General features: G+C 35.8%; 1 protein-coding gene across 2 annotated transcripts; it reads right to left on the bottom strand.

The window, feature by feature from the left end:
• Positions 1–1020: 1020 nt before the first annotated feature.
• LOC104447129 (disease resistance protein RPV1-like) lies at positions 1021–7255 on the bottom strand. Of its 2 annotated transcripts, XR_005551602.1 has the most exons (6): positions 7062–7255; positions 6308–6807; positions 4888–6007; positions 4443–4730; positions 2741–4348; positions 1021–1549 (listed from the first exon to the last, which is right to left on the bottom strand). XR_005551602.1 is itself a non-coding variant. In XM_039314072.1 (5 exons), the coding sequence occupies exons 1-5, from the start codon at positions 7170–7172 to the stop codon at positions 2816–2818; spliced, it is 3552 nt and encodes a 1183-aa protein (XP_039170006.1). In that variant the 5' UTR covers positions 7173–7255; the 3' UTR covers positions 2165–2815. The 2 variants fall into 2 exon arrangements, 1 of the variants encoding a protein (XP_039170006.1); XM_039314072.1 differs by lacking the exon at positions 1021–1549 and having other exon boundaries at positions 2165–4348.
• Between the last annotated feature and the right edge of the window lie 5109 nt (positions 7256–12364).

Genomic DNA, 12364 nt, shown 5'->3' on the forward strand with positions numbered 1-12364 from the left:
GAATTTAGTAGTAAAAATAAGTTACATTCCGAGCTAAATCATGGATCAAGACAAATTATCTTTGATAACTTTTTTCATCCGCGGCTTCCTTCTATGTTGTAAGTGAAAATAATTCAATTTGACAGCCCCAAAATATATAACTAAATTGAAGGAAAGTCTTCAGTCTCCTGAAGATGAGAAAGATGCTCATTCAACAAGACCAACCTCCATGATTAATTAAAGTAAATCACAAAAGTAGAAGGAACATGCATGAACTTTAATCAAACAACTCAGAGTCAATTCAACTCCCAAGATTGCCAGATTATATCATGACATGTGATGCACTCAAATTTTATCAATGTTCTTGAGAAAGTCCTTCGACATCATTCTGTTCCATAGTATATTTATAACATTATTTGTAAATTCTACATGACGTTGGTACAATTTTGCAACCTGCTACCTATTGATCAAATATATTCATGAACTTACCAAAAACATTAGCGATTTACTACCGTCAATGCTCTCATATCTTACCAACTATGTTCTCCATTCACTACTCAAATCTAAATCATAGCAGAAGCCGATAATTTACTGTTGGGCTTGTGAATGATAAAATTCTTATCTCATTTGTAAATAACAAATAGTTACATGCCTACTTATAAAATCTAAAAGTATATACTATTAGGTTTGTCGATGGTAACTTCCATCAATATTTCAAATTTATTACCAAAGTTACATATTGATCAGACTGACAAATAATAGTAATCTAGAATTGATTTGTGGATGTTAAAATTGTTATTTCATTGGTAATTTGCAAACGGTTGAGCAGACTAACAATTTTTACAGAACATTTTTTACTTACCTTCGATACTTCAAATCTACCACTAACGTTACAATTTTATTATCAACAGAGCAGCATTCCATTTTTGGCAAACGGAATATTTGAAATCTCCCAAATCAATATGAGCTCAATAACAAACTGCTTGAAACATCCAACTCAAATATATCCCTACAACCAGTTATTCATCATGCTTTCTACAATCGCAGATAAACCTTCCAAAATCGTAATTGATGATCTCCGCTTTGCAGCATGAGACAGAAGAGTGACGAATGACAACAGACTAACAAAGAGGGCCGGGACAAGAAATATAGAAGATAATGTACAGCAGTATTATATAACATGGAGAAAAAGAAATCTACACTTCACACGAGTCCTAGATGAACAGAATGACAGGCCTTTCTACCATCGACAAAAAGACCTTGTCACAAAGCATCGAGAAGAAGAAAATCTAACAGAATTTGGAATGACACTCGCAGAAATCACAATTGAGGCTGCATAATGCAGTGTGCTTGCTTTTCAAGGTTTGACAAAAGGGTACTTTTGTTCTGTCAAAGGCCCTTAGGTTTCTCTCTACCCGTAGCATCCACATAAAGCATCGCCGTGTATCACTGATTTATGAGATATATCATCTCAGCTTATGTTCTCACCAGCGCCCTCGATCTTCAACTCACACATTGTCCTGAAGAATTACAAAGCAGAACTCTCTTCCCAATCCAATCCTGCAGTGATCTGAAGAGATATTGATTCTGAATTATTGAATTCATTATTTATTAGGAACATGAGCTACCACCTATCTAATGTTTCGGCAAACGGACACCTCTAAATATGTTGAAGTAACAGTCTCCTTGATTGAATTACCATCAGTCAAAGGACCGAATGACGGATATGACCCAAATAGCATGTAAAGGCTTATTCAATCATGGGCAATTGATTTGGCACAAGAAGCATGTTGGCATATGAAAAATGTATTTACGTATCACATGCATGCTTTCGCTTTTAGTTTCATGGAAATCTTCATGCAAGCTGGATACTATATCATGCAATGAGGAGTGTGTATAAAATATACAAACAGGGAAGTTTCCAAATTTCTACTTAACAATACAATATGTTGTGTTAGTTACAAAGTAAACCGTCTTTCAGTTATTCATTGGCTTTTTATTTTTCCTCTTACAGTTTCATATTAGACACAGTGGATGTGTCTGATTATATTATGGAAAATTTTTATTTCTAAAATGAATCCTCATTAATGACCAATTTTCAAAACCCAGTGCTTTCAATGAAACATCAAAACAACAAACTTAGACAATTTAACTATGCTTACCCACTCACATGATTGATTCAATATTTACATCTCAAGATAAACTATGATTTTCAAACTTTGTTAGAACACAGGCATAGTTTGCATGAAATAAGAAAAGTTCACTTCAGGCAATTGATGTTCTCAAAATTACTCCATGTCCCATCGGGCATGACTTCTGTAACCTCTGAAATTTGGAGCATCAGGTTCTGCAAGAACGTTTGGAGCCACGAACAAATAGAATTACCAGCATCTAAACTCCTATGGCTAGAAAGTTTACCAATTCTTGCTGGTGAATACATCATCTGGTAGATCTCTATTCTTTTGCAAATACTTTTTGCTCTCAACAGAAAAAGAACTGCTAGAGTTGGTTCATGCTGATGGTTTATAGGTCAATGAGGAATCATATAGTGCATAAAGCCAGATACTTTAATACCAACCACATATTCCCAGCCCATCTGACAATTATTTCTTGAACTCACTACCCAGAAGAAGCACGGATTAAGCAAAGTATGACAATGGGAAAGAGAAATGTTGCAGTAAGAAAACAGGAAAAAGAAGAGACTCTGTGGAGTGTAACAAGTCTCCCAACTGTAGATAAAGAGAAAAAGTGCATTACTCACCCAGAAGAAAGAAATAAACTCCACCCTCTCTCAATTGGAAATAGAGAGTATCCTCACAGCTTGCAGTTGAGATCGCTACATGCATTGACCACCACATTGACATCGGTAGGGACAATCACAGTGCCTCAAGCAGCAATTTTTACAGTGCCTCTCACAGGGCTGATCCTGAATGTTGCAAAAGTCTATCTCCTTAATTTCCAAGCTTGTGCACTTTGATAGGTCCGGCAATCTGTTAAGAGAATAGCATTCAGACATAGAAAACCTTCTCAATTGTGATGCTTGTTCGAGACCATCAAGGTTCTTAATGTCGCAGCGAGATATCTTCAACACTTGCAGGAGCCTTAGATTCCCAAGACCAAGAATTTCCCGTGCATTGCAATCACAGAGCTCCAACTCAGACAGAGTTTCCAGATTAGAGAAATCCATCCCCTGGATCTGGCAATTCTTGATAAGCAGTTTTGACAAGCTTGAGGGAAGTTGTGGGAGGTCTAGCAGATTTGTGCAGGACAAATCAAGTTTTCTAAGTTGAGTAAGAGAATTAAAATCTTCTGGTAGGCTAGCAACATTTGGAAGGCACAGCCTTAGGGTTTCTAAGTTGGACAAACTTGATATCCAGGCAATGCTTTCAGTTTGGAACAGCTCAGAAGAAGATATCTCCTCCTCATCAGGATCATTGACTAATTCCAAAACTTTCAAATCTCTCAGATATGAAAGACCTTGAACTATCCTCATGTTTTTGGTTCCCCAGCGCAAACCCACTAAACTGGATGGTAATTTTGGTATAGTCTGAAGTTCGTCACAATGGAGCAAGTGGAGGGTCTCGAGACGAGAAAGTTGACAAAGGCTCTCGGGTAAGCTAAATGTCAGGGTAAATGATAACTTCAAGATTCTCAAAGATGATAACCCCGAAATATCACAAGGAATTTTCCCATTCAAAGGGCAGCCAGAAAATGTTACGACTTCCAACTTCTCTAGATTTGTAATTTCCTTCGGAAATTTTCTTATGTGAGTATTCTTCATCCTTAGCACCTCCAATCTATCCAAATTTTTTATTGATTCTGGCAATATCTGAATTCTGGTGTTTGACAGATCCATTTTCCGTAGTGACCTAAGCATCCCAATGGAGTCTGGAAGTGCAGTTATCCGCTGACAGTCTCTTAAAGACAGCTCTACAAGTGACTCTAACAACTGAACAGAATTTGGGAGTCCTGTGATAATAGCTCTATCAAATGCAAGATGTGACAGGGACTTTAAACAACGAATAGACTCGGATATTTCAGCCAAATTTTTGCATCCGGAAGCACTAAGAGTCTTAAGTTGCTGCATAGAACCTCTTAAGAAACGAAGGTGACATATGGAAGTTTCATCAATCAAGAGCTCTTCCAAATTATCCAAGGAACCCATCTCTTCTGGCAACAGGGCAATTGGAGTGGACTTGATGTTCAAAGACTTCAAATATTTCAAATTACCAATGGACTTGTCTATAAACGACAAATGAGAACATCGTTCAAGAATCAGTCTTTCCAATTTGCTACTAGGTGGGAAGCATGGTGTTTTACATAACTGGCCGCAACCAGTTAGCTCCAAAACTTTCAATTTGTTTGCCTTCTGTATTACAAAGAGATAGAAACAGTTCAATATCAATTAGCTAGTGTTCACAAAAAGTAAAAAAAATAAATAAATAAAAAAACTTGTCATATACCTCCATTATTTGTGCCCAACCTTCCCAGTCATCTGCCACAGCACTCCAGGATAGATCAAGAATGACCAAGTTCTCTAGGTTCAAAACAAGAGGCTCAGAGCTCTTATGGCACCCTCGCCAATGAAGCCACCTTAGTTCTAAAAGAAGACTAGAAAAATTTCCTCTCATATTAGCTCGATCCAAGTTAAGGAATCTTAAGTTCAATAGAGCGCCAAATTCCGCAGATGTGAAACAGTCATCAGATCCTTTGTCAAAGGTGAGACCTAGCGCTTGAACATTTGGAGTACCCTACCAATTTGAACATAAAGGTAAATGAATAGGAATTGAACTTTGCTATAGAACTGCCAGTGTTTTTTAGCTTCTTCTACATATTGAAAAATCGGGTAAATTACAAAGAAATTTAACTGCGGGTAGAAAAGAATGTAGTTATGGCTTTCAGGTTTACCTCTTTCTTCCGTAGAGTGGATAGGGCATCATCGTGCACCCACAACCTACTTCGATTACGAGGGATAGGATCTTCATTTAAAACAATTTTTCTGCCCAGAGTTCTCAGTAGATCATGCATCAATAGCTCGTTGTTCTCCCCAATTTTCACCAAAGACATTATGAGGAGAACTTCAATACCACTAGAGGGATAAAGTTTACAGTCTTCCCACATGTAAAAGGCAATTCTCTCATCCTTTCCAATCAGAAAACATGCTACATCCAGAAATATTTGCTTTGCATATATATCTAAAGCAAGGTAACTTATTTTCAACACATGTTCGACTTTCTCATGAGGAGTGTCTTTCAACTTCTCCAACGTATCTTTCCACGTACCCTTCGACTTCCCAAATAAACGTGAACCTGTCACCTCAAGTGCTAAAGGAAGTCGCCCGCTAGCCAATACGATGTCCTTGGAAAGACTTTCAAAGCCTTTGCAAGGAGAACCTGTTCCAAAAGCCCGCTTAGAAAACAATTTAAGAGCTTTATCTTCTTCCATTGGTTCAATCTCATAGGTTTCAGCCTCTTTGTACTTCAAAAGGATGTCGCTCTTTCTAGAAGTCACAATAATCCTGCTTCCTGGACCAAACCAACTAAGCTCTCCAACAACCACATCAAGTTGGTCAACATCTTCCACATCATCAAGGAGAATGAGGACCTGCTTATTGCGAAATCCTTCAGCAAGAACTGCCATAGCATCATCAGAACATCTGAATGAAACACTTCTTTTTCGAAGGTCTGAGATTAATTGATTTTGCAAGGACAAGATCCTGTCATGTTGATGTAATTCTCGAATTTCCCTAAGATAACTGTAACCTTGAAAACGATCATAGAGTTGATTGTAAACAACTTTTGCGAGAGTGGTCTTGCCAACACCCCCAATACCGTATATTCCAAGGACTCGTACATCGCTGCCGCATATTTCAATTACTTGTCCATTGCGATGCACAACACCGAGCTTTCTCATAATCTCCTGCACATGATGGTCGACTCCAACTAAATTTTTTGTCACAAGTAGTCGACCCTTCTTCAGCTTTTGCTGAACAATTGGGATGAGTTCGTCTATGAGCTTGGAATGATGCCTACAGATGGAGACATGATGAAAAACTGAATCAGAACAATAGTCATACAGCCGATAAAAGCAGAATGTGCAGAGTTGAACCAGGAGTACTGCACCATGAGGCAAGAACAAAGGAGGCATTACAATGCAATTCCAAAGATCCTGCATTTGAATGGTCTAACTTGGTCTAAAAGCCATACGGTTAAGTGGAGTTGCGAAACAATTAAACTTTAAAAGGAAGAATAATGTCAAAGATAGCATGATTGGTTTATGATCACAGTACATCAATTTTGTAAATGGACTTTAAAGCATATTGGATTACCCGTTATGTATTTTCGCCGTTACAAATCCCTTTAACCTTCCAATCTCTTCGAGAGCCACCTTCCACTTCTGGATGGTCTCACAATCAACCCCGTTCCTCTGGTGTTCAAAAAAGCTCTTCTCAAAAGAATTCCTCTGGTCTTTTAAATCTGAGACCTCAATCTCATGGAAAATGGGAATGGTTTCTCGACTCATCGTCTGCTTGCACTCTAATATTTGGACCAACTCCATGAGGCAGCTTCTGCTGGAAGCATAATCCCTGGAGATGATGGGAATCAAAACCTTCGACTGTTTAATCGCTTCAATCAGCGCGGGCTTGATCCCTTCTCCAACAGGCAGCTCATCATCGTCTCGAAATACGCATATCCCAGCATCTGTCAAGCTTTTGTAGAGGAAATCTGTAAAACTCTTACGAGTATCTGGCCCTCTAAAACTCAAGAACACATCATAATTGTTTCCAGCCAAGTCAGAGCTTGGTGAACAGGACGAAATGGGTGATTCCTGTCAAGTGGGTAAATTAAGTCCATCACATCCAGCATAAATTGAGTTTATTACATCGTAGTTAGAAAAGCAATATTGGAAATTGGAAATCCAAATATATCCATACCCTGCATATGCTTCTTGCTAATCTAATCTAACGCTGATATGCTGTAACCATCGATAATGCAAATTTCTTGGCAAAAAGAATTATAAGAAAGAAAGAAAGAAACGCAAGGGCCAGTACAGAATCAAGAGGCAAAGTCAACGAATCTAACCGTAGTAGTCCTCCGCCTCTTCAGAGAAGCAGCATCACGACCTTGCCGAGAATCATCATATTCCCAAGCTGTATTCTGAAGCGACCAAAGCATCCTGTTCCTCGATTCCATCTTCTTTCTTCCTCTGCGATCTTCTTCCACTGCTACTCGTAGGTGAGTGGGACGACCTTTCACATTATTGGGAGGAGTGAAAAACAGCGGGGTCGGTCGAGCTCCGAGATTCAGGACCACTTTCGACCGGATCCACACATAACGTTGACTCCCACATTTGGAAGAAGACTTTTTAGGAGCTTTTAATCATGCGACGCCTCAAAAATAGAACCATCCTAAATGTTTTGGGTTAAGTCCATCCAACAACATGTCAACCAAATTTATTGATGTTACACATAAAAAAAATAAAAATAAAAAATCGACCTAATCTTGCCGCTGAGGTGGAGAACCAATTATAACATTTCATAAACAGAAAAATAAATAAATAAATAAGTCCAAGAAGTAAAACAAACAGTTAATATCTTTAAAAACGAAAAAGCATGAAAAGTTTTAAAAGTTAAAAGGAATCAAAGAGAGCAAATGATAGCTGACAGCGGCTGGGAAGGATTTTTAGGGTTTGCCGGGAAAACAATACAACCAATATTTTTAAGAAAATTCCAAATAAGAACTTGAAATGCCATTATTTTCTCAAATAAGGATGTGAAGTTAATCTTCATTCAAAGAATAGCCTAAAGTGCCATCATTATTTCAAATAAAAACATGAAGTGGATCTCGTGTTAAATAAAGGCCTCAAGTCTCTATATCGATTTCAAAAAGGTTTGACTTTTGAGTTAATCAAGGGCATTTTCATCATTTACCTTTTATAAATTTTTTTTTTTTTCTTTTTCTTTTTTCTTTTTTTCTTTTTTTCTTTCTTCCCAAAGAGGACTTGGCGAGGGTTGCCCTCAATGGCCACCCTCTCCCTAGGTGAGGTCGACTCTCATTAGCCACCGGTGAGGGTAACTAGGCCCTCACCGATGCTCATTGGGAAAAAAAAAAAGGAAAAAAAAAAAAAATAAAAGAAAAGAATAATTTAAAATTAAAATTATCTTTTACAAAAATATCATTAATCAGCCAAAATATTTAGCTAATTGGTGATCAATAAGATCAAGCCCTTATTTGAAATAGTCATGATCACTTTAGGCTATTATTTGACACATCATTCATTTTAGGCTTTTATTTGAAAAAATGAGAACACTTTAGATTGTTATTTTGAATTTTCCTGTATATTTTTTTTTTAAAGATAAGACGATAAGTGGCCACAAAAATCAGAAAACAAAAGGAAATCAAATAGAGAGAATGGCATATGGCAAAGGCTAACGAGGGTTAGTGATCCTTATGAAAACAAAGACAGCCAATCTTTTTTAAAATAATAAAACAATGAGGCCAGAAAGAAATTGGAAAAATAAAAAAAGAAACCAAGAGAGAGAATGACAGGTCACAGAGAATGGTAGATGGCAACGGCCTATGTAGAACCAACACGGACATGCGACACACGACACGACACAACATGACACGCCGACACGTTATTTCTCAAAAAATAGGGAATTTCAATACATTCCGACATGCGTTTATATATTAAATATATATTTATATATATGAATAAATAAATAAATAAATAATATAAAGAACATAGAATTAATTTATAATAAAAATATTAATTCAACATTTGTTAAAATAATTTATTATTTTAATTTGATAAAGATTAAATGAGAAATTCAAAAATTGCAAACACAAAAGAGTAAATTTGAAGGAACATGTCCTATTTTCTTACATTTGTTTGAAGTTAATGAGATTTCTTATAATCCCTGCACCGAGTTCGGAGTTCATAATATAGATTGGCTTGAGCTCCTCTCGCAAAACAAGGTTCGAGAAAAATGAAAATCCAAGACAAGAACTCTCAAAGTACGACCAAAAGAAAAAGAAATAACTAAATTCACCATGGAAAATGTGACCAAAAGAGATAATTTGCAAGCAGCGCCTGCGAGAGGTGGAAAGAAGTTAAAAAAAAAAAAAATCACAACTTTAACTCTACAAGAGTAGCAGAGCAACGCGGATGAGAAGAGGGGCATTCCATTGTCACTCACGGGAAGGTCAAAACTTATAAGTGAGAAGCTTGAGAGTGAAAATTTTCTTCTTTCCCTTTATTTTTGTTATTTTCATTTTTTATATATTTATATTTTGACCCCTCAAGTATTGAAAATTTTCAAAATTGATCCCATGCGTGTCGGAGTTGTGTGTCGGCATTTTGGACTCGCGTGTCAGGAAGAGTTGACCACGTGTCGGATTTTCCGACACTCATTGACCACGTGTCGGAATGTGTCAAAGCGTGTCGGATACGTGTTGGAGCGTAGGACATGATACGAAGGCTTTCGGAGAGTGTTGAGGCTTCTTAGGCAATGGCTAACAACAGTTGGTGATCCTCTAGAAAACAAAACAGCTAATTTCTCTTTAAAAAATAAAGAGTTAAAGATCACTAAAAATCTCGAACTATATCAACTTTAACACATTCATCACAGACTTCTTTTTATTACACAAAAAACCTTAGGCTTATACTCGTGCAATACATTTACCCTAAATTTTTTTTGCAACATCAAAAACTCCAAAATTGTATTTATGTGACGCATTTATCCCACAAATTTAGTGTCATAGAAATTTTTTTAGAATTATTGGTGTCACAAACAAAAAGTTTGGGATAGACGTGTCAAACAAATATAAATTTAAGATTTTGATGTCACGGAATAAAGTTTTTGGTTAATGTGTCATATGTATACAAGTTTGGCGTTTTTGATCTCATAAAAAGAAGTTGAGATAAATGTGTTATAATTGATAAAGTTTAGGATTTTTTGTGAGTTTCTCCCAAAAGTAAGACAATAAAGCCAAAAAGAAATTAAAGAAAAAATGATATCAAAGAGAGAGAATGGCATGTGGGAGCGGCCAACAAGGTTTAGTGATCCTTGCCGGAAAACATAACAGCCAACTTTTTTAAAATATAAAACATACAAATTAAATAAATAGGGAAAATGCGTCAATAACAAAAGGAAAATGAATGAAATTGTTTACTTACGGTGTATATTTACAGGTTGATTAATGTAAAAAATGATTGATTAATAAATTATTAGAAGTTACCAAAAAAAAAAAAAAAAAAAAAGATAGAGAGAATATGATTAATGAAATCCAAGGTGATATTTTCAGATACTTTTTATTGATTAATCATTCTTTTTGCATTAAGCAATCACCAAAAGTACATAATGAGGGTTCACTTTTTATAATTTGACCATTTTGTTATTAAGGCCGTTTTTCCATTTGACTTAATTATGTTTCTTTTCCTTAAAATATCTTATTAGATTTATTAATATATACATTAAACTTAGCAACTTTTTTTTTTTACTAATATTTCATATTTATTTATAACGATATTAATATTTTGATTAATTTTTTCTCCATTTCTTCATTTTTTTATATAATTAAAGTAAATATGAGAGATATACATCAAAAAATGAAATTAAAATACACTTTTACAACTTAAAAATCATGTGCACTGCAGATGCTAAAAAAAAATGGGAGGATTAACATTTATAACTTAACTGCACTTTTTTTTTTTTTTTTTTTTATCATTTAGGATTTGATGCACGTCCATTTGGTTGAATAGATTGGTAGGAGGAGAGAATTTTTTTAAAAAGTGATCTTTTTTTTTTTTTTTTGGATGGTTAGAGAATAAAGGAATGGATTATGAGGGATTGCAAGTGGTTAACATAATTTATGCTATATTAATTTATAAATTCCTTCGTATTCATTGAAATACTAAAGAAATTGTAGGGATTTGTGTTGTTAGTAAATAAATAAACATATATATTTTTATTTTTTTTCTTTTTCCCACTCATATCTTCATTTATTTCTATACATGAATGCATACAAGGATATTCAAGTCCTCATGTTAGGTCCCAAAAAAAAAAAAAAGTCCTAATGCGCTTTCCATTCATTTCTCTCGCTAGCATCTAAGAACACAATAACACAATTCCTCTATTTTGGTTTCCACCTATTTGAATTTCCTTTTTCCTTCTAATCACCTCGATCAACACGACATAAGAGGGTACCATATGCTCCCGAATTCACAGAGACAAGGTGTGTCGATTGAAATGTAAAAATTAGAAAAAAAAATCTGAATAAGAGTATAAAGTGAGGTAATTTTCTTAAAAAAAGATCAAGAGTAGACTTTATTTTAAATAATAATTTGAAGTGGTCAAATTAGTCTCAAATAAGGGCATATTAAATGTTCACTAGTGGGCAAGCAAGTGAATTTCCAGTAGTTGGTCGGCCGGCAAGTTTGGCCTTTTATATGAGACTGAATTGATTATTTCAAGTCATTATTTGAAAAATTAACTTAATTTCATCATCTTTATTAGAAATTTTCCCTGAAAATTGTCACTTTTTCCTGTACTAATATCCGCCGGTCCGAATGCATTTGAATGATGTGCCTTTCACTTGATACTTTTCATCTGCCGTCAGACCGTTAGGTGTCTCGTTTGGTCAACAAATGGTAATGACTCCATGCTTCCCGTATCATCGGAGAACTGAAGCTCAAACAAGGACACGCAGTTCTGCTCCAGGATTCGGCAGTGGCTTCGTCTCGGCAGGGCAAGGTTAGTTTCGTGCGACCACTCTAATTCCTTGTAATATTTGAGCTGTGTTGTCGTCACAAGTCGCTCAGATTAGGATGAGTGTCACAACTTACCCACAAAGAATTCACATACCCTATTGCCTTGTTGTGGCCACCGCCGTTTCCGTTGTCTGAGGGGAACCGATGATGGCTGCCGGAGCTCCACCGTCGTCAGTTTGGTGGAAGGTGGCGGCTGGTCTTCGGTGGCTAAACTTTAGAAAGAGCAAAGAAGGTCTTTTTTTGTTGGAACTTTAAAATAGACCTTGTCAATACCGGTAAGAAAATCTTGCAATACATAGGGTGTGTTCCTTTTATTAAAAGAGCTTTTTGCGAAATTAGTTTTTCCGGACTTTCGCATGATTTGTTGGGAATAATTAATCAACAGAAATATGGTCAAAGAAAAGACACTTTAAATTAGGAAAATGAATTCCAAGTTCTGCACGGAGGTAATGATTTTCCTAAGCATAACAAAGTCTCTTGCCATAATAGCTTTTCACTAAGATAGAGTTTTATATTTTTTTCAGCATATCAGCAAACAAATGAAATTGAAAATGATTTTTATTAAAAACCATTTTCACTATAGGCGAACAAACAAATTAGCATGATTTAAAAA

This window comes from Eucalyptus grandis, chromosome 5 (assembly GCF_016545825.1).
Source record: "Eucalyptus grandis isolate ANBG69807.140 chromosome 5, ASM1654582v1, whole genome shotgun sequence".
Classification (NCBI taxonomy): Eukaryota; Viridiplantae; Streptophyta; class Magnoliopsida; order Myrtales; family Myrtaceae; genus Eucalyptus; species Eucalyptus grandis.

Coding starts and splice junctions, on each gene's coding strand:
- LOC104447129 (XM_039314072.1), bottom strand. CDS start 7,172: ATGGAATCGAGGAACAGGATGCTTTGGTCGCTTCAGAATACAGCTTGG. Junction 6,808..7,061: donor AGAGGCGGAGGACTACTACG/GTTAGATTCGTT, acceptor CCCACTTGACAG/GAATCACCCATTTCGTCCTG. Junction 6,008..6,307: donor ACGGCGAAAATACATAACGG/GTAATCCAATAT, acceptor CTCCATCTGTAG/GCATCATTCCAAGCTCATAG.